The sequence below is a fragment of the Nomascus leucogenys genome, chromosome 22a (genome assembly GCF_006542625.1).
Source record: "Nomascus leucogenys isolate Asia chromosome 22a, Asia_NLE_v1, whole genome shotgun sequence".
Lineage (NCBI taxonomy): Eukaryota > Metazoa > Chordata > Mammalia > Primates > Hylobatidae > Nomascus > Nomascus leucogenys.
Genome location: NC_044402.1, coordinates 124571650 through 124597745, shown reverse-complemented (window position 1 = coordinate 124597745; position 26096 = coordinate 124571650). Strand labels below are relative to the sequence as shown.

The following is a 26096-nucleotide window of genomic DNA, read 5'->3' as shown; positions in this document are numbered from 1 at the left end:
GAGTTGATTGCTTGTTGGAGGGAGAAGACACACCATTGGGAATGGTGAGGTGTCTGGGTAAAGGGATGTTAGGACAGTTTTATTATAGGATTTGTGTTTGTGTTGGGTGACCTGGGAGAGCTTAAGGAAGAGAGGCTCTCCTCTGGACTGGATGTTGTCAGGAAATGGGTATAATTCTAAGGTTGCATATCTTAATAAATCTTATCTAAATGGAGGAAGACTAGATAGCGGTTAACATTATAATTAATAAAGAAATAAGAGTCACTCATATTAGCCAGGATAGGGGGATGTTTGGTAATTTCTGTGGCTTGTACATCACTCATATTTTGGCTGTGTTTAGATGTGATTATGGAGTGGCCTCGTCTGATATTTATGTTCCACAGGAAGCAAACACCTCCTAGCAACACCAAAGCTAGGCTGATAGTACCAGGCAGCTCCTGGAGATGAACGGCTGCTTTTCTCCCTCTCACAGCTATGCAACCTTAAGGTAGTGATCAAACTTCTCTGGTTGTTTTCTCATCTCTAAAATGGGAATACAAGAGCATCTATTTCTTCATCTCTTAAGATTATCAGTATTAAATGAGATGCAAAGACACTGAGTTAATGCCTGGTATATGGTCACCACTCAGTGAGTGCTATCTATTGTAGTTCAAAGATTCTAAGATGCACTATATTTTTTCACATTTTAACATTTCTGAAAGTGTGTGTCTTTCAAACAATGGCTTCTTCGAATGGATGAAATGTAGTATTGTTATTTCTGAAATCTCTGGTTTGGGGGACAATTCCTTGTTCCCTCCAGGTGATCAATTTATTCCTGGGTGAATGGCTTTACTTTTAAACCTTCCTTACTTTCCCCATTTCTCCGCAGGCGCCCTGTGGCATCCTCTCCCAGCCACAGACTTTTAGCTTGCGCCGCATCCCCAGGCAATACGGGCGGTGCCGCGGCAGCACTCGGGGACTTACGGCGGCGCGGCGCCCACGAGGCCCCAGCAGCAGAAGGGAAACCGGCGCGTCCCCGCCCGCCCAGCCGTCAGCTGATGGGCGGCCTGCCGAGGAGGCAGCCGCCGTCGCCGCGCGAACATGGCTGCCGAAATCCACTCCAGGCCGCAGAGCAGCCGCCCGGTGCTGCTGAGCAAGATCGAGGGGCACCAGGACGCCGTCACGGCCGCGCTGCTCATCCCTAAGGAGGACGGCGTGATCACGGCCAGCGAGGACAGGTAGGGCCCGGGCGCAGCCGGGGCGGCCCGAACTCTGCGGCGACGGGATGTGGGGGCGGTGGGGTCCGCGGCCCCGGTCCTTCCTGCGTGAGGGGGCTCCCCCCGGCAGCACGGCCCCACCCCCACTCTGCGCCCCTTAGCTCCGCCGGGTTCCCGATTCCCTCCCGCCGGTCCTCCAGTCTCGACTTGCACCTTTCCAGCCTGGGACCCCAGTCTCGCCGCGCCCCTCCAGCCCGGATCCCCTGTCCCACTGCGCGCCTCCAGCCCGGGAACTCCGTCTCACCGCGCCGCCTAAGCCCGGGACCCCTGTTCCAACGCGTCTTTCCAGCCCAGGACCCCTGTTCCAGTGCGCTCTACTGCGCCCCTCCCAGCCCACCTCGCCCCTCCAGCCCAGGACCCCTGTTCCAATGCTCCCCAACGCGCCGCTCCAGTCCGGGACCCTTGTCCCACTTCGCCCCTCCATCCCGGGAGCTCCGTCCCACCGCGCCCCTCTAGCCCGTATCCTCTGTCCCACTGCGCCCCTCCAGGCCGGGAACTCTGTTCCACCGCGCCGCTCAAGCCCGGGACCCCGGTTCCAGTGCGTCCCAACGCACCCCTCCAGCCCAGGACCCCTGTCTCACCGCGCCCCTCCAGCGCGGGAACTCTGTCTCACCGCGCTGCTCAAGCCTGGGACCCCTGTTCCAGTGCGCACCAACACGCCCCTCCCCGCCCCCCGCGCCCCTACAGCCCGGGACCCCTGTCCCACCGCGCTCCTCCAACCGGGGAACCCCGATCTCCGGTGTCGCACTAGCCTGGGACCTTCGTCCCGGTCTCTCTCCCTTGCGGGATTTAGCCTGGTACTCGGAAGGTGTTTCTTGGCCCTCCCGGGTCAGTTCCAAATCGTCTCCTCTGGAAGCCTGGAGGACCGGCGGCTGGTCACTGCGGACCCTCGTGCCCCGGGTTTGCTTCTTTGCGAGGAACTCCAGCCGCCTTCGCTCTCTTCCTTCTCCTGTACTCAGGGATTTCACGCCACGCCAGGCCTCTAGATCAGTTATTTTTGCCACGGCTGCTAGAATCACCTGAACTCTTATTTACTAAATAGGTTTTTGTGAAAGTGACTCATTTTTAAAAATATTTGGATGCATTTATTTTAAAAGGAAATTTTATTTATATCATTAGGAAAACTAACATTACTCACCAGACAGAGTAAACTAATAACTAAAACGTGTTAATTGGCGTGCACACAGAGTCCTCTCTTGTACTGTGACATCTTGCATTGGATGCCCACCATGCTTTGGGAAACACTGATTGGGTCCAGTTTTCTCATTTCTCCTAAGAGGAAGCCGAGGCTGGTGGGGGTGTAGCTTGCTACTAAGTCACAGAGATACTGGTGAAGCCAGAAATGCAATCCAGGACTCCCACCAGTTCTGGGCCTGAGTGATTGGACTGGAACAATATTTATGATTCGACTTTAAACTTTAGCGTCTTTCAAATCCTAAAGGTTTACAATGTCACTAGCTTTCCGGTGGGAATTTGAAGGAAATGACTGATGTTTATTGAATGAAACTGTGTTTCCTTGATGCAATGAGCCGTCTTAAATAGGGATAGTCCACAAGTCCAAAAGCTTTCTGGAGGATGGAAGGTACTGCTGTTCTCTTAAAGCTGAAGGCATAGTCTGTAGCCCTTTGTAATTATACCTTTTGAAGTGACATTGACACTGTCCTGAATGGGAACAGAAAGCCTGAAGCCCCCAACTCCTGTTGGTCCTTTGGATTTTGCTTTTGAGTAAGCTTGTGCCTTTTTCCTCAATTAGATAATGAGCTGATTGTGAGCAGGCAGTGGCCTCTCCCTGCAGGTTCACCTGTAGCTGACTTCCAACAAGGAGGGGAGTGATTGGTAGGACCTGGGTGTGGGTGTGTAAAGCAGAAAGGAGTGAGAGAGATCGAGTGCATGAGACATGGGGAGAAGATGGGGACCTGAAAAAGGCAAGAACAGAATAATGACTTTTTTTTTTTTTTTTTGAAAGATGGAGGCTCGCTCTGTCACCCAGGCTGGAGTGCAGTGGCATGATCTTGGCTCACTGCAACCTCCGCCTCCCAGGTTCAAGCGATTCTCCTGCCTCAGCCTCCTGAGTAGCTGGGACTATAGGCGCCCGCCACCACGCCCAGCTAATTTTTCTATTTTTAGTAGAGACGGGGGTTTCACCATGTTGGTCAGGATGGTCTCGGTCTCCTGACCTTGTGACCCACCCGCCTCGGCCTCCCAAAGTGTTGGGATTACAGGCATGAGCCACTGGTGTCCGGCCAGAATAATGACTCTTGCGTGATGTGAACGTAGATGCAGACAACACTCTTTAAAAGTTAGCCTTTGGCCAGGCGCGATGGCTCATGCCTGTAATCCCAGCACTTTGGGAGGCCGAGGCGGGTGGATCACAAGGTCAGGAGATCGAGACCATCCTGGCTAACACGGTGAAACCCCGTCTCTACTAAAAATACAAAAATTAGCCATTCGTGGTGGTGGGCGCCTGTAATCCCAGCTACTCGGGAAGCTGAGGCAGGAGAATGGCGTGAACCTGGGAGGCAGAGCTTGCAGTGAGCTGAGATTGCGCCACTGCACTCCAGCCTGGGCGACAGAGCCGGACTCCGTATCAGAAAAAAAAAAAAAAGTTAGCAGCCTTTATTCAGTCAAATATTTTATTCATGACTCATGCGTGTTGGGTAAGTTGCTGAATATTTGAGATTACTGGTCAGGAGCAGTGCTGATAAATGTTTTTGGAAAGTGATTACTAAGCTGCTCTGGGACTGAAACGTTCTGGGGGAGCTTGCATCTGCTCACTTTTTCACTCGCGCACCACTGTTATTGCAGAGCCCAGGCAGATGACTGGACCAGGAGGGGGCTGGCGTTTGAGGTTTCTGGTGTGTTCAGGCTCTTGCAACTTCCTTGAAGGGAGAACAACCTTTTTAGTAGGTGCTACACTTCATGAGATGTAATGAAAGCACATGGGCGTGGGTTTTTTCTTGGTGTTGGCCATCGTGGTTTGTTTTCACATTGTCATAAATATGTGTCATGTTCTTCACTCATTTACTCATTCATTTAGAAAAAGTTTTTTTATTGAGTGTCAGGCCCTGAGGATATAACCAGGGTCAAAAGCCACACTGCCTTGGCCAGGCAAGGTGGCTCACGCCTGTAATCCCAGCACATGTGTGGGGCCCATGCTAGACCTGTGGGGGGAGACACAGCTGAGAGCTAAGTTGCTCTTTTCCAACGGCTGAACAGTCTAGTGAAGAGTGTGGCCCCTATGCATTCAGCATCCAGTGCTGGGAAGACAGGAAGAGGAGGCTCTTTGGGCTGGGGCCAGGGTTTGGGGACAGCCTCCTAGAGAAGGTCGCTGAGCTGGTCTTCATGGATAGAGGAATGGCATCTAGAAAGGAAGGAGGGATGCACCCTCATCCCAGGCAGAGGAAGGAAGAAAGGACAGGAGGGAATTGTAAGAGGGAAAGAACCAGAGCAAAAGGTGGGCAGTGACAATAGCAACAGAGAGGACTGAGAGCTGGAAGGACCAGTGTCCAGTTTTGTTTTGTTTTTTAAATTAAAAAAAAAAAGTTTTTGGGAGCCAAGTGTGGTGGCTCACGCCTATAATCCTAGCACTTTAGGAGGCCAAGGAGGGTGGATCACCTGAGGTTAGGAGTTCAAGAACAGCCTGGCCAACTTGGTGAAACCCCATCTCTACTAAAAATACAAAAGTTGGCCGGGCGCAGTGGCTCACACTTGTAATCCCAGCACTTCGGGAGGCTGAGGCGGGTGGATCACCTGAGGTCAGGAGTTTGAGACTAGCCTGACCAACATGGAGAAACCCCATCTCTACTAAAAATACAAAATTAGCTGGGCGTGGTGGCACATGCCTGTAATCCCAGCTACTCAGGAGGCTGAGGCAGGAGAATCACTTGAACCCAGGAAGCAGAGGTTGAAGTGAGCCGAGATCACGCCATTGACCTCCAGCCTGTGCAACAAGAGTGAAACTCCGTCTCAAAAAAACAAAAAACAAAAAAACAAAAACAAAAAACACCACAAAAATTAGCCGCGCATGGTGGCACACACCTCTGGTCCCAGCTACTTGGTAGGCTGAGACAGGAGAATCACTTGAACCTTGGAGGCAGAGGTTGCAGTGAGCTGGGATCATGCCGCTGCACTCCAGCCTGGGCAACAAGAACAAAACTTTGTCTCAAAAAAAAAAATTTTTTTTTTAGAGACAGGGTATTGCTCTGTCGCCCAGGCTGAGTGCAGTGGTGTGATTGTAGCTCACTGCAGCCCAAACCCCTGGACTCGGCATCCAGTGCTGGGAAGACACAGGGAAAGGAGGCTGCTTCAGCCCCTCAAAATGCTGGGATTACAGGTGTGAGCCACCATGCCTGACCGGCTTCCGGTTTTGGAAAGGTCTTTCTGTGTGCCACTCTTAGGAATTTGGACCTTATTTTGCAGGCAGTGTAGAATCATCAAAGAGTTCAAAACAAGCAAATGACATGATCAGAATTTGTAATTTAGAAATAACAATAGCTAACCTGTTGAAAGTCCCTTTTCTCTACGAGTACAGAATTGGACCTTATGTGTTATTGGATCCAATCCTCACACTCTCTCCCTATAAGGTAGGTACAGTCACCTTCTCTTATCAGCAGTTCCAAAATTTAGTGTATTCTGAACATCAGAAATGTGTATGTGTGTGTGTAAATTGGACCTGAAAACTCATTTGGTGCTAAAATTTGGCCTGAACAAATGAGACTGTTTGTAATCTTTATTTACTGCATGCATCACAGTGGCGTGATCTCAGCTCACTGCAACCTCTGCCTCCCAGGTTCAAGCGATTCTCCTGCTTCAGCCTCCCGAGTAGCTGGGATTACAGGCACCCGCCACCACACCCAGCTAACTTTTGTATTTTTAGTAGAGACAGGGTTTCATCGTCTTGGCCAGGCTGGTCTTGAACTCCTAACCTCGTGATCCACCCGCCTCAGCCTCCCAAAGTGCTGGGATTACAGGCATGAGCCAGTAGCTTTTTACATTTAAAGTAGGGTCCAGCTGAAGTAAATTCATTTTACAAATGCTAAAAGCAGTGAGAACTAGCTGAGAGCATTTTGAGAAGAAAAGTGAAAGGTATGAAAGTCTTCCTGAAGTTAGTGTCCACTTTTGTAAAATCTAGGCCAGTGGTTCTGGGCCAGGGGTGGTTTTGCCCCCCAGGAGACATTTGGTAATACCTGGAGACGTTTTGGTTGTCATGGTATGGGGGAGGTGATATGGTCTGGCGGTGTCCCCACCCAAATCTTATCTTGAATTGTAGCTCCCATAATTCCCATGTGTTGTGGGAGGGACCCAGTGGGAAATAATTGAATCATGAGGGCAGTTTCCCCCATACTGTTCTCGTGGCAGTGAGTAAGTCTCAGGAGATCTGATGGTTTTACAAGGGAACACCCCTTTCGCTTGGTTCCTATTTCTCTCTTGTCTGCTACCATGTAAGACGTGCCTTCTGCCTTCCACCGTGATTGTGAGGCCTCCCTAGCCACACGGAACTGTGAGTCCATTGAATCTCATTTTGTTTATAATTACCCAGTTTCTGGTATGTCTTTATCAGCAGTGCGAAAATGGACTAATACTGTATGTAACTAATACTGGCATCTAGGTAGAGGGTAGGGATGCATCTCAGTATCCTGTTACGCCCCACACCAAAGAATTATTGAGCCCCAAATGTCAATAGTGCTGATATTGAGAAACCCCAGTCCAGGCTTCGTGTACTTGTTTATCTGGCCTCTCTAGAACACTGGTTCTTTAAGTTGAGTGTGCATCAGAATCACCCGGGAGTCTTATTGAAATTCGGGTTACTGGACCCCACCCCCAGAGTTTCTGATTTGGAAAGTCAGGTGGGGCCTGAGAGGTGGCATTTCTGCCAAGTTTCCAGGTGACGTTGATGCTGATGCTGCTAGTCTAGGGACCACACTTAGAACCACGGCTCTACAAGAAAGGAGGGTTATTTGTCACTGTGCTTGCCTATGTACAACTACCAAGAAAGAATACTGAATACAAAAGTTAGCCAGGCATGGTAGTGTGCACCTGTAATCCCAGCTACTTGGGAGACTGAGACGGGAGGATCACTTGAGCCCGGTAGGCGGAGGTTGAGGTGAGCTGAGATCGTGCCACTGCACTCCAGCCTGGGTGACAGACCAAACCCAGTCTCAAAAAAAAAAAAAAAAATACTGCTTACATTTTATCCTCTTTTTTTGTCACCTTCTGGGATATATTTACCTGGGATCATTCACAGATAGCCACCTAGTTCACTGTAATCAAACTGCATATGACAAAGCTAGATACGGTCAACCCTCCAAAGAGTATTAAGCCAATGTGGAATATCAAAGCTTAATGCCATTACACCTGGGAGTCACAGGTCATTAGTGGTTTGGGTGGTCAGCTTAGGGTTCTGCTTAGAAAGCTTTATGGATTGATGTCTCGTGAATGGTTAATAGAAAATGGTACTACTTCTTGTATGAAGTCATTAGTATTTTGCTGAAGTAATAGTTACCTTAAGCTCTTTAATTTAAATTTAAGTTTAAGAATTTGAACTACGGTGGTGACTTTCCTGGTAGGGGAAACAGAAAATAAGACTCTGCTTTCAGAACAGAACTAAAATGGTGAGACAGTAGAAACCAGTATGTTTTCTTTTTGGACTTTTTTGCTGTGGACTGCACCAAAAATGTAGACAGTCAGTTGATTGAATGATACAATTTTTAAAAGGTAAAAGCTTTATAAAGCCTTATAAATAATTAGTTAAGGCTATAGGCCTACTGTCTTCGCTTGTGAGAAATAGAGTTTGTGGATGGACGTACTTATACTGCTGCACTAGGGGCTCGTAGGCCAGGATTGGTTTCTGCAGGAAACTTAATTTTGTTTGTCCCAAGTTAAAGATAAATCTCATGTGATTTAAAATGTTCTAAGATGTTGCACTTAGGCTGGGAAAGAGTAAAGATTACAGAAAACCAACTTTTAGATGTTTTTTAGCATTTTCCTTTTTAAAAAATTATACCAAATATGTAATATATTTGCTTCCACTTAGATATATCTAAGTTTATTAAGATGGTTTGGGGAAAAATTTGTATATTTACTAATTGTTCACATAGAAACAATCTTAAATAAATAACTTGATTTTTAAGTGTTATGCCTGGGAGGAAGGCTGGCATAGCTGGAATTCATTAGTTAATACAGAAAACCAGGATGTTAACTGCTGTATTTTCATTGTCATGCAGAGCCTAAAAGTAGACTTTCAAATTTGTGTTATAAAATAAACTGAAGACCTGAGAAGGCAGGAAGCCTGGGCGGCCACACATTTACTCCTGTACTGTTAGAGTGATCCTTCATTGTTACAATCATTTTCTTTTTATGGCATAGTTAAGAACAGAGGCTTGGGAGCCAGAATGCCTCAGTTTGAATCCCAGCCCTGTGATCTTAGACAAGTTATTTAACCTGACTGTATCACAGTTTTCTCATGTGCAAAATGGACATGAGTCCATTTTGTACCTGCTTTGCAGAGTTTTGTGAGGATTAGGTGAATTAACCCACATGGAACAGTGCCTAGCACAGAGAAAACATTATGCAAGTGTTAGCTGTTATTGTTTTCATTTCCATTTATTTTCCATTTAATTGCTTTAATCTTATCAAAGACTAGCACAGAGAAAGCACTATACAAGTGTTAGCTATTGTTATTTTCATTTCCATTTATTTTGCATTTTATTACTTCAATCTTATGAAAGAGTAATATGTTTCTACTTACTCTGTATGCATGTTTGTGTGTGCATGTGCATATGTGAAAATAAAAATTTTTCCTGTTTGAATAGGACAATACCATTTGAGGGGTTATTTACAATCCTAAATTCTTAGAACTGCCTTTGAGTCATGCCTTTTCTTTATTTCCATATTTGGTTACTTGCAGGTCATGTCAGCGATTAGTTTCACTTAGACATCTTTCCCCTGCTGTATTTGAGATCGTCAAGATCGGGTTCATTGATTCACTAGAAAGACTGACACATTATAGTCATACGCATGGCTGTGATTTATCATAGCCAAAAGACGCAAAACAAAATGAGCACATGGGGTAAAATCCAGAGGAAACCAGACACAAGGCTTCCAAGGGTCCTCTTCCTGTGGAGTCACAGGACATGCTAATTCAGATGGAATTAAGACAACATGTGTGAAATATTGTTTATTCAATGTTAGAGGCTGGTCATGTAGGCCTTGGCTAATGTTCCAAAATTCCAGACTCTCAGAAGGAAGGTAGGTGGTCAACATAAACCACATATATTATACAGGCATGAAGCACAGTGAGCCATTCTTAGGAGTTAGGGAATGGTGAGGCCCCCTCCGGATAAACGAGGTCCCAGACACCTGCCAAGGGCCAACCTTGCAAGCAAGCCTTTCTAAGGACAGCAGCATCAGGCCTGCTGTGGGAACTCTTTTCTGCCCACCTGCCCATAATTACCCTAGTGTTTGTCCTCATCATCTTTTAAACCTCATTTTTCAAAGCCTATTAACTGGCTTCCCTGAGTTCCAGCATACTGTACTTGGATCTGTCCCACCAATGTCATATCTTTAACCAGGCTTTTATTGTGTCTTCTTCCTGCTCATGACCTTTCATTAGCTCCTTATTTAATCATGTCTGTAAAAGGACTTTGGGGGCCAGGTGTGTAATCACAGAACATGGGGAGGCTGAGGCAGGCAGATTGCTTGAGGCCAAGAGTTCAAGACCAGCCTGGCTAACATAGTCAAACTCTGTCTGTACTAAAAATACAAAAATGAGCCAGGTGTAGGGGCACATGCCTGTAATCCCAGCTTCTTGGGAGGCTGAGGCACGAGAATTGCTTGAACCCAAGAGGCAGAGGTTGCAGTGAGCCAAAATCGTGCTACTGCCCTCCAGCCTGGGCAATAAAGCAAGACTCTGCCCTCCCCCCAAAAAAAAGGACTTTGGGAACCCCATAACTGCTCCCTGCTAAGCTTTATTTCCACCTTTTATCTCTCATTTATTATGGTTCTTTTGTGTCCAGTGAAGTCAGTGTGTGTTCTGTCCCACTCACTTCTGGTACATTTCCTACCTGGGTGCCTTTGCCTGCCTCACCAGGAACCTCCCTTGCCCGCTCTCCTGTATTCAGACCCTCCTTCATCTCCTAGATCCACTTCAAGTTCTACCTCCTCCATTGAATAATTCTTCCCAGCCCATCATTCTCTGTCCTCTCTGAGCTTCCTTCAACACTCCTAGTATATTACTGATGATGCCTAGTTAATTACAATTAGGTATTAGTTCGTGTTGCTTTGTGTTTATTCATCGTATCTTCCCACATAGTCTGTATTCCACCAGGTACTGCATAACTAGCTACTGGTTGAATGATACAGACTTAACCATTTCTGCACGGTAGACATTTCCTCTGCTGTGTTTAGCTTTAATAATCTGCTAGTTCTTTCCTAAGAAGCAGATTGTAATGTAATGAATGATATTTGTTTCTAGAATTTAGGTATTCATCTTCCCTCTCTACAACGTATGCTCAGCAAATCTTTCTGAGAGTTAAGACATTATGAGCACATATATACTGATTTCATGATGTATTTTTGTCATAGTTCATGGTGAAATAATCTCTTTATTCATTTTTCTTTGTCAACCACATACTACTTTGCTCAGAACACTTCCCTTCAAGGTCAAGGTGAATCTACAGCAGATCACCGTCAAAGAAATTTTAAGTAAAAAGTCTCCTGTCTGGATTTTTTTTGTCTTTCTCCCCCTCTTTATACTTGATTTAGACAGTTTGCATCAGTAGAGTACAGTTGCAAAGGTTAATGGAGAGATGAGGGTGCTTGTAGTGAAACCAGTATTGATGGGGGGCATTTTTGGTTTCTAGGTTGTGGTTTGTAGAAAATACAGCCTAGTATGGAATTCATGGGTTACCTGCAGTGTCCCAAAGAGGCTTCGTCCTGCTGTGCTGTTCTCCCTCGCAGAAACCCTCTTCTCAGTTTCATTTGCTTGATTAATTCCTTCTCATCCATTAGGACTTCTTGTGCAACGTTTGCCAAATCCCCCAACCCACTGTACCACCATTCCCACTCCCTAACATTAATCTACCCTTTTGCTGTCCTCATAGCTCTTACCACATTGTATTGTTATTGTTATTCATTTACATATTTGTCTTTACTAATTAAATGGTGACCTTTAAACTTTTTCTAGCTGGGCGCAATGGCTCATGCCTGTAATCCCAGCACTTTGGGAGGCCGAGGCAGGTGGATCACCTGAGGTCAGGAGTTCGAGACCAGCCTAGCCAACATGGTGAAACCCCATCTCTACTAAAAATACAAAGATTAGCCAGGCGTGGTGGCGGATGCCTGTAATCCCCGCTACTGGGGAGGTTGAGGCAGGAAAATCCCTTGAACCCGGGAGGTGGAGGTTGCAGTGGGCTGAGATCGTACCATTGCACTGCAGCCTGGGCGACAAGAGTGAGACTCTGTCTCAAAAATTAAAAGAATAAAGTAAAATTTTTCTAACATGAAAAACAGTGTAAAGCTTATAGTAATGTCTCATGTGTTAGTTTGATTGAATCAGTCAACAAATCTGTTAGGGAAAAAGAAGCATGGAACATAATCTAAAAATAGGCCACTGTCTGGGTGTGGTGGCTCACACCTGTAATCCCAGCACTCTGGGGGGCTGAGGTGCGTGAATCACTGAGGGTCAGGGGTTTGAGACCAGCCTGGCCAATGTGGTGAGACACCCCATCTCTACGAAAAATACAAAAATTAGCTGGGTGAGGTGTTGTGCGCCTGTAGTCCCAACTACTCGGGAGGCTGAGGCAGGAGAATTGCTTGAACCTGGGAAGCGGAGGTTGCAGTGAGCCGAGATTGTGCCACTGCACTCCAGCCTAGGTGACAGAGTGAGATTCTCTTTCTCAAAAAAAAAAAAAAAAAAAAAAAGGCTACTGTTCCTTATTGCAAACTGTGCTTCTTTGTGATTCCTTTAATTTGTGTTTCAAGACTTCTAGGCTATGGATAGGGTTTGAGACTTTTTTTTTTTTTTTTTTTGAGGCAGGGTCTCACTCTGTCTCCCAGGCTGGTGTGCAGTGGCACGGTCAGAGCTCACTGTAGCCTCCACCTCCTGGGCTCAAACAATCCTCCCACCTCAGCCTCCTGAGTTTGAGACCACAGACATGCACCACCACTCCTTACTAATTTTTCATTTTTTTTTTTTTGTAGAGATGGGGGTCTCACTATGTTGTCCAGGCTGGTCTCAAACTCGTGGGCTCAAGCGATCCTCCAGCCTCAGTCTGCCAAGTAGCTGGGATAACAAACGTGCCACCATGCCCAGCTAATTTATTTTTATTTTTTGTAGAGACAGGGTCTTGCTGTTGCCAGGCTGGTCTCAAGCCCCTAGGCTCAAGTGATCCTCCCCCCTTGGCCTCCCAAAGTACTGGGATTACAGGTCTGAGCCACTGTGCCTGGCCAGACTTTTTGTAATGTAAGAAAGTGTTGCCTAGATGCTTCATGGACTCCAGCCTGTCTAGATTATTCCTGCTCTTCAGTGATTAGTTTTTAGCCTTCTTGATGGCACAAGGATCACAAAAAATTATTTTTGTGCTAACAGTGAAAAGATTACAGCAAGAATGGTTTGGAGTAAAAAAAAAAAAATCTGCAGGTTTTCAGCCAATCTGGCTTCTGGAAGGGTGGTATTTATTTAAAGGGGGTGCAAATGCTGGGGCCACCCAGTGGCTTCCTCCCTGGATAAAATCTGCCTGTGGTGACATCAGCAGTCTAATTCTTGGTCACAGACCCTTGAAGCTGTCCAGTAATTCCTCTCCTAGATTGTGGGAGGGGATGGAAATTTCTGTTTTTCTCAGCCAATCTAATTCTCCTCTACAAAATGAGGCTGGTTTCTCTGCCTTTTAATTTAGAGAATAAATTCAATAACAATCTAACATTTTCTCTCCCTGTTACCAAAGGAGAAAGACTTCTTTTTGCAGCAAGAATGAACAGGGCAGAATTCCGGAGACTCGTTGGAAGGAAATTGCTATTTATTCGATAAAAACAGGTGGCACTGATGGCTGTGTTGTTCCTTCCCCCTTTCAGGCAAACGTCTTAATGTTATAGAAACCATCTAGCATGCCAGAAGTACACTTTTTTTTTTTCCTGTATCCCCTGGAAGTACTGTCAGACTAGGAAAAAATATCCTTTGCTATAGGTGACAGAAATGTTCACAGATTTACCAAGATTTGAAATAGTATCAGCATCCCTAAGAATGACCAGAAAATCAGATTTTCTCAGAATTACTGTTTGCCCAGAGTTTAAAAGAAATCAGGACCTTGGGCTTAATTTGTAACATATAGTATGTCCTTTTAAAATGATTAATCGAATGATCTCTTTTCATCAGTTTAGAATTTAAAGATGGTTAAATTGCTTTAATTTAGCTGTTTTTGGAGTGATTAGGGTGTGTTTTTGAGAAAGTTTAAAAAAGATAATCAGTTTTAGAGATGTTGCTGTTTCAGGCCAGGTAGAACTTGGCGTGATTTTATAGAAATAATTATGTGCTAGTTGAATCTGCTTATTAAAGTGTGGACGTCAATTTCAAGGTAATCGACCCGGCACAGTGGCTCACACCTGTAATCCCAGCACTTTGGGAGGCCGAGGCAGGCGGATCACAAGGTCAGGAGATCGAGACCATCCTGGCTAACACGGTGAAATCCTGTCTCTACTAAAAATACAAAAAATTAGGCAGGCATGGTGGCAGGTGCCTGTAGTCCCAGCTACTCGGGAGGCTGAGGCAGGAGAATGGCATGAACCTGGGAGGCGGAGCTTGCAGTGAGCCAAGATCGCGCCACTGCACTCCAGCCTGGGTGACAGAGCGAGACGTCGTCTCAAAAAAAAAAAAAAAAAAAAAGAGGTACCCATACTGGTAATACATACTAGAAAATATGTATTGAACCCAAATGTATATCCTTATGGAATTACAGGTTTAAAAATATTTCCAGTGCCCTTTCTGGTACGGGGGAAAATAAATATTAGGCCAGGTGCAGTGGCTCACACCTGTAATGCCAGCACTTTGGGAGGCCGAGGTAGGTGGACCACTTGAGGCCAGGAGTTCAAGACCAGCCTGGCCAACATGGCGAAACCCTATCTCTACTAAAAATACAAAAATTAGCTGGGTGTGGTAGTGCACGCCTGTAGTCCCAGCTACTTGGGAAGCTGAGGCAAGAGAATTGCTTGAACCTGGGAGGCAGAGGCTGCAGTGGGCTGAGATCACGCCACTGCCTCCAACCTGTGCAACAGAGCAAGACTCTGTCTCAAAAAAAAAAAAAAAAAAAAGAAAAGAAAAATATTAATGAGTCCTGCAAGATGCCTCCTGGTTTGTGAGCCAGTGCTTTTCAGAGGAAAAAATCTTACCTTGAATCTCTTTGCTCCTGCTGTATCCTGGCTTAAATAGATTAGGCTTTCGAGACTTAGTGATTCCCTTAAGTGTATTTTAACCTTGTTTTTAATTAGCTCTTTGATAGAGTTTAACAGTAGAAGAAATAAAAAGGAATCCTTCTACTTATTATGATCATCAGGCATATCTTTCAGCAGATCAAAGATTAATCTCCCTGGAATAAACACTTTATTCTTAATCATAACTGTGGTTATAACTCCACTTCTCATATATCTACTATAGGAAGGTAAAGCATACAGAAGTTTTATCTTTGGTAGATAGGATGACAAACAATTACTATATGATATTTAAGAGTAATAACTTTATTTTGTACTTCCAGTGACTGGGTCCATTTTTAAGGATTCAAATTAGCACTTGTGCAAAATGGGAATCCTATATTTCAATTAAGAGTTGAAATGGAGTTATTTGTACTGTCTACTTGGAAATCCTTGGCATTCAATAAATGCCAAATGCTTTTTATTTTTAATTTTAACCTCAGATTCCTACGATTCTTCAAGGTATATTATTTATTTGGAACAGAAAGCATGGTGTCAGTTAGCTCGTGCTACATAACAAACTACCTCAAAACCCAGTGGCTTAAAACAGCAGGGATTTGTCATTGTTCATGAGCCTACGGGTCAACTAGGCAGTGCTTCTGGCCTCAGCCAGGCTCACTCATGCTTGTGGCCAGCCGTGGGCCAGCTCTGCTGAGCTTAGCTGGACTCTCTCATGCCTGGGAGTGAGCCTGCTACAGGCGGGTGGAGGATGGCTTCAGCTGGGACAGTTGAGCTCTCTCCCATGTCGTCATTTGTCCTCTGGTAGGCTGGCCCCTGTGGTTCATGTGACGTGGCAGTCTTCCAAGACACAGAGTGAGAGCAAACCAGGCCTCTGGACCCAGTACTGGCACCCCATTCAGCCACATTCTTTTGAACATAGCATCACTAGCCAACCCATATTCAAGGCTCAGAGAAATAGGCAAGGCGCGGTAGTTCATGCCTGGGAGGCCAAGGAGGGCGGATCACGTGAGGTCAGGAATTCGAGACCAGCCGGGTCAACATGGTGAAACCCCGTCTCTACTAAAAATACACAAACTTAGCCTGGCGTGGTGGCACATGCCTGTAATCCGAGCTACTCAGGAGGCTGAGGCAAGAGAATCATCGCCTGAATCCGGGAGGCAGAGGTTGCAGTGAGCCGAGATCAAGCCATTGCACTGCAGCCTGGGTGACAGAACCGGACTCCGTCTCAAAACAAAAACAAGGCTCAGAGAAATATATTCCATCTCTTGATGGAAAGAACTGCAAAATGGCTGATTGTAAGGAGCATGGATACAGGGAGGAGTAAAGAATTGAGCACATTGTTTTTTAAATTGTTTCACCACAGGCACTTACATACTATATCGCACGCTGTAGCTGGATTGGGCTAAATCTAGAGCTGGAGGTAGTGAGAGACTTTGTTGGAATCACCACTCCTGTTTAGCACAGAGGTCAGTATTTCTTTGAACCAAGTGAGCTTTGAAGTTAGACCTGAACTTTTCCGTACTCTGATTTATTTGGGGGGAAAAAGTAATTTAATGCTTCTTGTTTCCTTATTGTTTAGGAGTAACTGCTTTGGAGGATAAAGTGTGGATTTCTAAAAAGCCTTTAAAAAAGTTTTACTTACTTACCACATAAAGCTGCTTTGCTTTGAATTGTTTACTTTGGTAATGTTTTGAAAGATGAACTTTCACCATCTTCTGATAAGAGAGAAAGGAAGTTGGTCAAGCTACTAACTGAAGTCAGTCTGATGCAGTGCTGCTGTTGGTTTGTGTGATTTTCAGGTCGTATCTCTCCTTGCTTCTGCTTCCTTAAGTGTAAAATGAAGGCAGAAGCGCCTGTCATCCCTGCCATCAGGATGTGGCACCTTGTTCTCAACAGACCACAAGCTTTTCATGAATCTTTATTTTTTTTAACTTTTTTTTTTTAGAGAAGGTGGTGGAGGGAAGTTCAGGGAGGTGGGAAATCACAGAGTTGCTTTTCATGAATCTTGATGTGTGTCTAGAATGCAGGAAGTAGCCTTGTGTGTGCCACAACAGTTCAGTGTTGTGAGCTTGCAGGAAGTTAAGCAGGAGTCGGGGCGCAATGGCTCACGCCTGTAATCCCAGCACTTTGGGAGGTCAAGGTGGGCGGATCACCTGAGGTCAGGAGTTTAAGACCAGCCTGACCAACATGGTGAAACCCCATCTCTACTAAAAATACAAAAATTAGCTGGGCATGGTGGCGGGTGCCTGTAATCCCAGCTACTAGCAGGGCTGAGGCAGGAGAATCGCTTGAACCCGGGAGGTGGAGGTTGCAGTGAGAAGAGATCGCACCATCGCACTCCAGCCTGGGCATAAAGAGCAAAACTCTGTCTCAAAAAAAAAAAAAAAAAAAAAAAACAGAAAGGAAAAAAAAAAGTTAGACGGGGACACATGTTGATGGAGAGGCATAGTTTATTGCCTTGTAACTTTCAGGCCCAAGAGCTAGGTGCCTTTTGGGAGCATCTTCTCCTTCACTGTCCTTCTGCATCTGATGTCTTTGCCAGCTCTGCTGGCTCTGCCTTGTGCTCACTGCTTCTTTGGGAATGGAGCTATCAAGGCCCCCAGCTACCCAGGCACCTCTAGTCTGGTGTCCAGGTCCATGTCTCCTTTTTGGTCCTGGGGCCCTCTCACCCCCCTGCAATAACGTCTGCAGACATGTCGAATCCCCTAATAGACTCACTGGGGGCAGATGGTGCTCCAGAATCCCAAGCCTGACCCAAGGCACAAGTTCATGTTGAAGGCCAGCATAGGCCAGGGTGAGCGTCCTCAGTAATGGACAACTGAAGCCTCTGGTATCTGCCTTACTGAAAAAAGGAAAGTCGTGCCACTATATTTGAATTTGTTTCTGATTCTAATGACTTCTGTTTTTGCTTTTGGTGGGGACAGCAATTTAAAGGATAGACTCTTAGGGAGTGGAACATTTTTACATGTAGAATTTTAGGTAGCCACTCTTGAAAATCAGACAAAATAAGTCCCTAAGTGCCTCAAGGCTCATTGCGCAAAGTGTTTAATTGTGGCTCACTGGGGAGGTCAGCAGGTACCCTGCTGTTCTGCCAGAACTCAGCCTCCGCATCTCTTCTCTGGGGTTCTCACAAGGAGCCCAAGATATTGTCTGCCTTGGAGGTGGGTTCTCTTCTCCTCCCCTTCTCCTGTCCCTTATCAGCCTCCCTACCTGCCCTACCCAGCCTGATATAGTGTGGATGCATAATTTAGTTATATGATTTGATACAAGCATACCTTGTTTTATTGTGCTTCTCAGATACTGTATTTTGTACGCATTGAAGGTTCATGGCAGCCATGCATCAGGCAAGTCTATCTGTGCCATTTTTCCAATACATCATCCTTACTTTGTGTCTCTGTGTCACATTTTGGTAATTCTTGCAATATTCCAAACTTTATTATTATATCTGTTGTGGTGGTCTGTGTTCAGTGATCTTTGATATTACTACTGTAATCGTTTTGGGGAGCCACAAACTGTGCCCACATAAGATGGCAAACTTAAATGATAGTGTGTGTGATCTGAATACTCCATCAACTGGCTGTTACCCTATGTCTGTCTGTCTCTGTCTCTCTCCCTTCCTCCCTCCTTCCCTCCCTCCCTCCCTTTCCCCCTCTCCCCTCAGGCCTCCTTATTCCCTGAGACATAACAATATTGAAATTAGGCCAGTGAATAACCTTATAGTAGCCTCTGAGTGTTCAAGTGAAAGGAAGAGTCACATGTCTCTAACTTTAAATCAAATGTTAGAAATGATTAAGCTTAGTGAGGAAGGCATATCAAAAGCTGAGACAGACCGAAAGCTAGGCCTCTTGCACCAAACAGCCAAGTTATGAATGCAAATGAAAAGTTCTTGAAGGAAATTAAAAGTGTTAATCTAGTGAAAACATGAATAAGAAAGCAAAACAGCCTTATTGATGATATGGAGAAAGGTTTAGTGATCTGAATAGAAGATCAGACCAGCCACAATATTCTCTTAAGCCAAAGCCTCATCCAGAGCAAGGCCTTAATCCTCTTCGATTTTATGACGCCTGAGAGGGGTGAGGAAGCTACAGAAGAAAAGTTTGAAGCTAGCAGAATTGGCACATTAGGTTTAAGGAAAGAAGCAGTCTACATAACATAAAAGTACAAAGTGAAGCATCAAGTGCTAATGTAGAAGCTGCAGCAAGTTATCCAGAAGATCTAGCTAAGATAATTGGTGAAAGCAACTACATTAAACAATAGATTTTCAGTGTAGACCAAACAATTCTTTTGGAAGAAGATGCCATCTAGGACTTTAATAGCTAGAGAAGTCAGTGCCTGGCTTCAAAGCTCCAAAAGATAGGTTGACTTTCTTCCTGTGGCTAATGGCAGCTGGTAACTTTAAGTTGAAGTCATTGCTCATTAACCATTCCCAAAATCCTAAGACCATTAAGAATTACGTTAAATCTACTTTGCTATCTGCTCTGTAAATGGAACAACAAAGCCTGGATGACAACATGTCTGTTGACAGCATGGTTTACTGAATATTTTAGGCCCATTGTTGAGACCTACTGCTCAGAAAAAAAGATTCCTTTCAAAATATTATTGCTTATTGGCCGGGAACGGTGGCTCACACCTGTAATACCAGCACTTTGGGAGGCCGAAGCAGACAGATCACTTGAGGTCAGGAGTTTGACACCAGCCTGGCCAACACAGCAAAACCCCGGCTCTACTAAAAATACAAAAATTAGCCAGGCACGGTGTTGCACATCTGTAAGTCCAGCTGCTCAGGAGGCTGAAGCATGAGAATCGCTTGAGCCTAGGAGGCAGAGGTTTCAGTGAGCTGAGATCGTGCCACTGCACTCCAGCCTGGGTGATGGAGTGAGACTCTGTCTCAAAAATACACACATATATATATATATATATATATACACACACACACACACACACATTTGTATATATATAAAATACACACACATATATATATGTAAATGTATATGTATTTGCTTGTTGAAAATGCACCTAGTCACCCAAGAACTCTGAGGATGGAGACATACCATGAGATTAATGTTGTTTTTCATGCCTGCTAATACAACACTCATTCTGTAGCTCATGGATCAAGGAGTAATTTCAACTTTCAAGTTTTATGATTTAAAAAAATACACTTTTGCTAGGCATACTGGCTCATGCTTGTAATCTTAGCACTTTGGGAGGCTGAGGTGGCAGGATCACTTGAGCCCAGGAGTTTGTGACCAGCCTGGGCAGTATAATGAGACTTTATCTCTATAAAAGCCTTAAAAAAGTTAGCCAGGTGTCGTGGTGTGTGCCTTTAGTCCCAGTTACTGGGGAACCTGAGGTGGGAGGATCCCTGGAGCCTGGGAGGCATAGGTTGCAGTGAGTGTTGATTGTGCTACTGCACTCCAGCCTGAGTAACCAAAGGAGACCCTGTCTCAAAAAAAAAATTTTTTTATAACGCTATAACTGCTGTAGATAGTGCCTCTGATAGATCTGGGCAAAGTAAGTTGAAAACCTTCTGGAAAGGATTCACCATTCTTGATGCCATTAAGAACATTCATGATTCTTGAGAGAAGGTTAAACTGTCGGTATTAATAGGAATTTGGAAGAAGTTGATTCCAGCCCTCATGGAACTTTGAGGGGTTCCAGCCTTCAGTAACTGCAGATGTGGAAATAGCAAGAGAATTAGAATTAGAAGTGGAGCATGTAGATGTGACTGAATTGTTGTAATCTCATGATAAAAGCTGAATGTATAAAGAGTTTCATATGGATGAGCGAAGAAAGTGGTTTCTTGAGATGGAATCGACATCTAATGAAGATGCTGTGAACATTGTTGAAATGGCAGCAAAAGATTTAGAATAGTCCATAAACTTAGTAGATGGAGGAGCAGCAGGCATGGGGAAGATTGACTCCAATTTTGAAAGAAGTTCTATTGTGGGTAAAATGCTATTAAATTGCATTGCATACTGCAGAGAAGTCTTTTGGGAAAGGAAGAGTCAATCGATGCAACAAACTTTATGGTTGTCTTATTTTAAGAAGTTGCCACAGCCGTGCCAACCTTCATCAACGACCATCCTGACGGATCAGCAGCATCAACATTGAGGCAGGACCCTCCACTGGCAAAATGATTACCCCTCGCTGAAGGTTCAGATGATCGTTAAGTTTTTTTTTTAGCAATAAAGTATTTTAAAATTAAGGTACGTGCATTGATTTTTAGACGTAGTGCTACTGCACACTTAACAGACTATAGTGTAACTACAACTTGCATATGGGAAACCAAAAATTTATGTGACGCACTTTGTTGCGACATTTGCTTTATTGTGATAAACCTGCAATATCTCTGAGGGTTATAATAATCTCTGTGTTATGCTTTTTTTTTTTTTTTAGGAACAAAAAAGCTGGCCATTTCATAAACATTTTATTGGGGGTCCAGGTCTTCATAACTATTTGTAATGATTATATAAGCTATTGAATTACTCTATCATTAACCCATTTCATTCTTTAACATATTTTCCCCATTTTTACTCCATGGGTAAGGTACATGAAGCTTTTTAAATTTGTAGTTCTTTTTTTATTCTATTAAATAATTTCTATAGAACCAATTTCCAAGCCTGGAATTCCTTAATCACAGTTTATCATTAGTGGTGTTGTCATTATTATTGGGCAGGTGTATTTGTTTCTCTCTATATTGGAGCAAAATTCTTGCCAAATAGTTAGTTCTAATTTACAGTTCTGACAAAGAAGTATGAGAGCCCTAGAAGTGGCATTTTGTTATTGTTTTGAGTTGTTTCTTTGCTTTCCCTGCACAGCAGTACATTTTAAAAACATTTTAATCTGAAATATTTAGCATAAAAAAGAATCAATTTTGGAATTTTATTTACTTGGAAAATAAATGAATCATCTACAGTGCTGAACAATGATAAACAAATAAAGTGATGGGGCCAGGTGCAGTGGCTCACACCTGTAATCCCAGCACTTTGGGAGGCTGAGGTGGGCAGATCACTTGAGGCCAGGAGTCCAAGACCAGCCTGGCCAACATGGTGAAACCCTGTCTGTACTAAAAATACAAAAATTAGCCAGGCATGGTGACACATGCCTGTAATCTCAGCTGCTCGGGAGGCTGAGGCATGAGAATCGCTTGAACCCGGGAGGCAGAGGTTACAGTGAGCTGAGCTCATGCCATACCGCTCCAGCCTGGGTGATGGAGTGAGACTCTGTTTAATAAATAAAGTGATGGTAGTGGTGTGCATACCCTGTAAGTTATATATGTATAACATAGTCATACGTGGAGATACCTTTTCTCATCTGTTCCTGGAAGATATTGCAGCTATATGCAAGTCCTTGCTTCTCTAATTAAAAGTGCAGAGGAGATAGATGGTAGAAGCCCTCCACAGGAATGGTAGCATGGAGAAGGTTGGAAAAGATTTATTAGGCTCTGAAAACAATGACACATTTCCTTTCTAAGGATCCTTTGGAAAAATATCAGACTATTGTTTTAAAATAACTTAAAAATAGAGCTTGGAAAAGAATGAACACGTTTCTAAGGTTGTGGTTTTAAGGAAAGATTTCTTTTGTCCAGATTGATGTGGTCCTGGAATATAAAAGAAAATCCAGCCATTAGAAAAATGGGCAGAATAAGCAGCAGGAAAAACATAAGATGAGTTTATGTGGGTGTAAAATTGTCAAAATATTAAAGGAAAACATAAGCCGTTTTATCTTAGTGGAGAGAGTGGTTTAGACATTCAATCTAGACAGAAAATATTGTGATTTATACAAAAAATAATACCATCTGATCTTGACACTTTAGTGATTAGATGGCTTATTTATTTATTTATTTTTTGAGATGGAGTCTCGCTCTGTTGCCCAGGCTGGAGTGCAGTGGCGCGATCTCGGCTCACTGCAAGCTCCGCCTCCCAGGTTCATGCCATTCTCCTGCCTCAGCCTCCCGAGTAGCTGGGAATACAGGTGCCCGCCACCACGCCCAGCTAATTTTTTGTATTTTTAGTAGAGACAGGATTTCACCGTGTTAGCCAGGATGGTCCCGATCTCCTGACCTCGTGATCCACCCGCCTCGGCCTCCCAAAGTGCTGGGATTACAGTTTTATTAATATTATCTTAGACTTTGAAATAGTTTGCTCCTGTAAATATTACTAAACTATTATTATGTTGCTTTCAACTTACTGAATAGTAGATTTTACTTCCAGTTTACTGGATAGTAATTTTTTAGTCTGGAATTTGTTGTATTTTAAATATGTGGCCCAACTTAAAACTATTTTTACAACCATTTGGTAAATATTCTGGACATAATACAAAATACATTCGTATATTACTCATAGAAATGAGCATCTCTGTTTAATAGGTTCTTGGGGTACAATAGTGTTAAGGGTTAAACTTTGGTTTGATTTAATCTTGGAAGAGGAAGGGTCTGGTTTGAGAAGAGATGGAAGGGAATGCCAGATGAAGGTGTGAAGACAAAGGTAGCGCCAACCATCCAGGCCAGTTGCCTCATTTGGAACCTGATTCCCAGACAAGGAGGGCCTTCTCTCAGCTGGGATGTGACCAACAGTTTTCAAACAAAAAGCCTAAGAGATCGTGGAAGTCTTGACAATTTCCTAGTTTATTAGATGGGTCCTAGCATGGTTCCAATTTGTGCCAACAAAACTATATGCTGATGTTTGTCTTCCAAAGGAAGTAATACTGTGTTCAAAATGCTGGAGTCTTAAGTAGGTTCCATTTTGACTTTGGGCCAGTTTAAGTATTCTAAAGCTGTATGAAATTTACATTAGACTTTTCCAGGTTAAATACTTGGTTGGAAGAGACAACCTTTAAGATTTTCTCCTCCCAGCAGAGTTCTTTGATTTCTGAATTGTGCCCTTCTTTCCCCGAGCACTGAGGAAGAGCACATGCCACTAGATCCTTTGAGCCACCTACACATTCGTGACCTAAGATGCTGGGATTGATTTGAAGAGTTTTAGAACATGTCAGCATTCTATTCTTCCTTTGACCTAAAAAACCCGAACACACATGCAGCTGGCAGGTTTACTTTGTGATTGTACGAATGCAGCCTGTGAGTGTGAAGTGGTGCTACCTGAATCCTTGATCTCCAGGTGCCTTGGCCTTTGTCACCATGTGTTTGGACGTGGAGGAGAATCCTTGAACAGAGTTAATGCTTAGCAGGAAGTTGGCCTCTTGTTTATTTCAGTGGTTTTGGCTTCATCCCTTATGTCGGAATGTATCCATAAACATTCTGATTGAAGTAATATGGAATATAGTCAACACACTGCAATAATATATTGGTCGTTCATGTCTAAGGATCATCATTGGATAGAAGCATTCACTGATTCTTTTAGATGAGGAAGTTATGCCGAAATGGCATCCATCCTGTGATCTGCTCAGAAAACACTGTCTGGAGAGAAGAGTTCTTAGTAGGGTGGGGAGGAAGGCGGATTTAGGGCATAACCTGAGCTGGATGTATTCAGGGAACGTGAGGATGACAGCTCACTGGGATGCAGGCTCTGGGATGGGGAGTCATAGGCGCTAAGGTTGTCCGTTGAATCTGGATTTGAGATAACCACTGGTGGGTTCTGAGCATAGGAGCACTGTGATCCAGGCGACTCCTTGGGAAGAGGTAGCTGGGGATCAGGACACTGGAGATGGAGCGGAGGGAGGCAAGAGTCCACTACTCTTGTGAGAGCAGGCCTACTGCTGTGTGAAAGATGGGACCTAGACTGTGGTAGTCACGCTGAGGATGACAAATGAGGATGGCAAATGTGATATATAGGAATTATTGTTTACTTCTTAAAAAACAAACAGCGACACCATTAACACACCCAAAGGAATGAGCAACAGCCAGGTGTGGTGGTACATGCCTGTAGTCCTAGCTGCTCAGGAGGCTGAGGTGAGAGGATCACTTGAGCCCAGGAGTTCCAGGCTTCAGCGAGCTATGATCACACCACTGCACTCCACCCTGGGTGACGGAGCGAAACCCTGTCCAAAAAAAAAAAAAAAAAATCTTTAAAATATCCTCAAATATCTATATCTATCTTTTAGTTTGAATTAGGATTTAAGTAAGTCTACATATTTTAATTGCTGGATAGACCTCTAAAATCTCTTTAATCATAGGTTTGTCCTTCCTTTCTATTTTTTTTTCCCTTGCAAGTTATTTGTAGAGGAAAGTGAGTCATTTCTCTGTGGAGTTTCCCACAGTCTTGACTTTGCTGAATGGTGCTCAATATGTTCCCATGTCCTCTGTATTTCCTGTCAATTGGTTGGTGGATCTAGAGGATTGATCCAGTTGTGTTAGCCCTAAGGCTTGTTTCTATCCAGTTCACACACAGAATAGCATTAATCTCACTGTGGCTAGGTCATCTTTATTTGTTTGGATAAATAAAGACCAACTACTAGTTTTACTTTTAATCATATATAATAGTGTGTACAGATCTTGGGTAGAGTTGGACAGCTTCTAACAAATACATATACCCATGGTTACCAACACCTGGAGCCTTGCCATTCCCTAGAAAGTTTTCTCTCTTCTGATTGCATTCAGTCCTCCTCTTACCCCAGAAGCAACCACTATTCTGATTGTCTCTCTGGTCTCTGACCAGTTTGACTTGTATTTTTTGTTGCTGTTCTACATCAGTGATTTTAATAAAGAAAAACAGACTTCTGAGGGAAGGTAACCAGGCCCACTGGTCCGCAGTCCTGTAAACAAAGCGATGTGATGCTTAGCTGAAGGCGAGGATAGCCACTGTTGAGAGTACCTTGTCTTCCGTACGGTTCAGCCGTTCTCTGTTTTAAGCAAAGATAAGCCTTGCCCATCTTTTTCCCTTGAGGAGGGATGCATCCACTGAGGCAAGGGCCAAACTCCATTTTTCAAGAGATGGTTTTACTTCGAGCTCCATTTTCTTGTCAGGATCCTGCATCAGCCATGCCTGGTGAGACTTTGTTTTATTGCAAGGCTTCCCACAGCCAGCGTGTTCACACACAACAGGGCACTCTTACTCCTGAAAGGAGACTGTGGCTCTGAAGGTTACATACAGCTGTGCAGGTTCCCCTCTGGTCTTCTCTTGGACAGCGACCCATGTCCCTTTCTTGGATGTGTTTTCATGTGCTGCTGAAAATCATCTTTCCATGTAAATGTGTTCTGGCATACTGCACATGTTATTAATATTTCCTTCTTAGGAGTTTCTCTCACGTTTCAAAAGTTCTATGTTCTGGCCACCAAGGAACATCCCTTTGCCATATACTGTGCAGCCCTCATGGGCCTGGCCGCGTGGGCCCAGCCTGCTGGGTGCGATGGGTGCTTCCTGATCTCCCCGGGGAACACTTGAGCAGCGGGTCACTGGCGTGCTGGCCCTGGTAGATGTCCAGCTGCTGATGCTTCTTAAAGATCTTCTGACAGCCTTCAAATCA

At 44.3% G+C, this 26096-nt stretch overlaps 1 protein-coding gene across 1 annotated transcript in view; it reads left to right on the top strand.

The window, feature by feature from the left end:
* The first annotated feature begins 980 nt into the window (after nucleotides 1-980).
* WDFY1 (WD repeat and FYVE domain containing 1) overlaps nucleotides 981-26096 on the top strand; it is a 71079-nt gene continuing 45963 nt past the window's right edge. Inside the window, exon 1 of the mRNA XM_003272431.3 lies at nucleotides 981-1217. Coding sequence (XP_003272479.1) covers nucleotides 1081-1217 — 137 coding nt within the window. The 5' untranslated portion in view covers nucleotides 981-1080. The remainder of the gene's footprint in view (nucleotides 1218-26096) is intronic.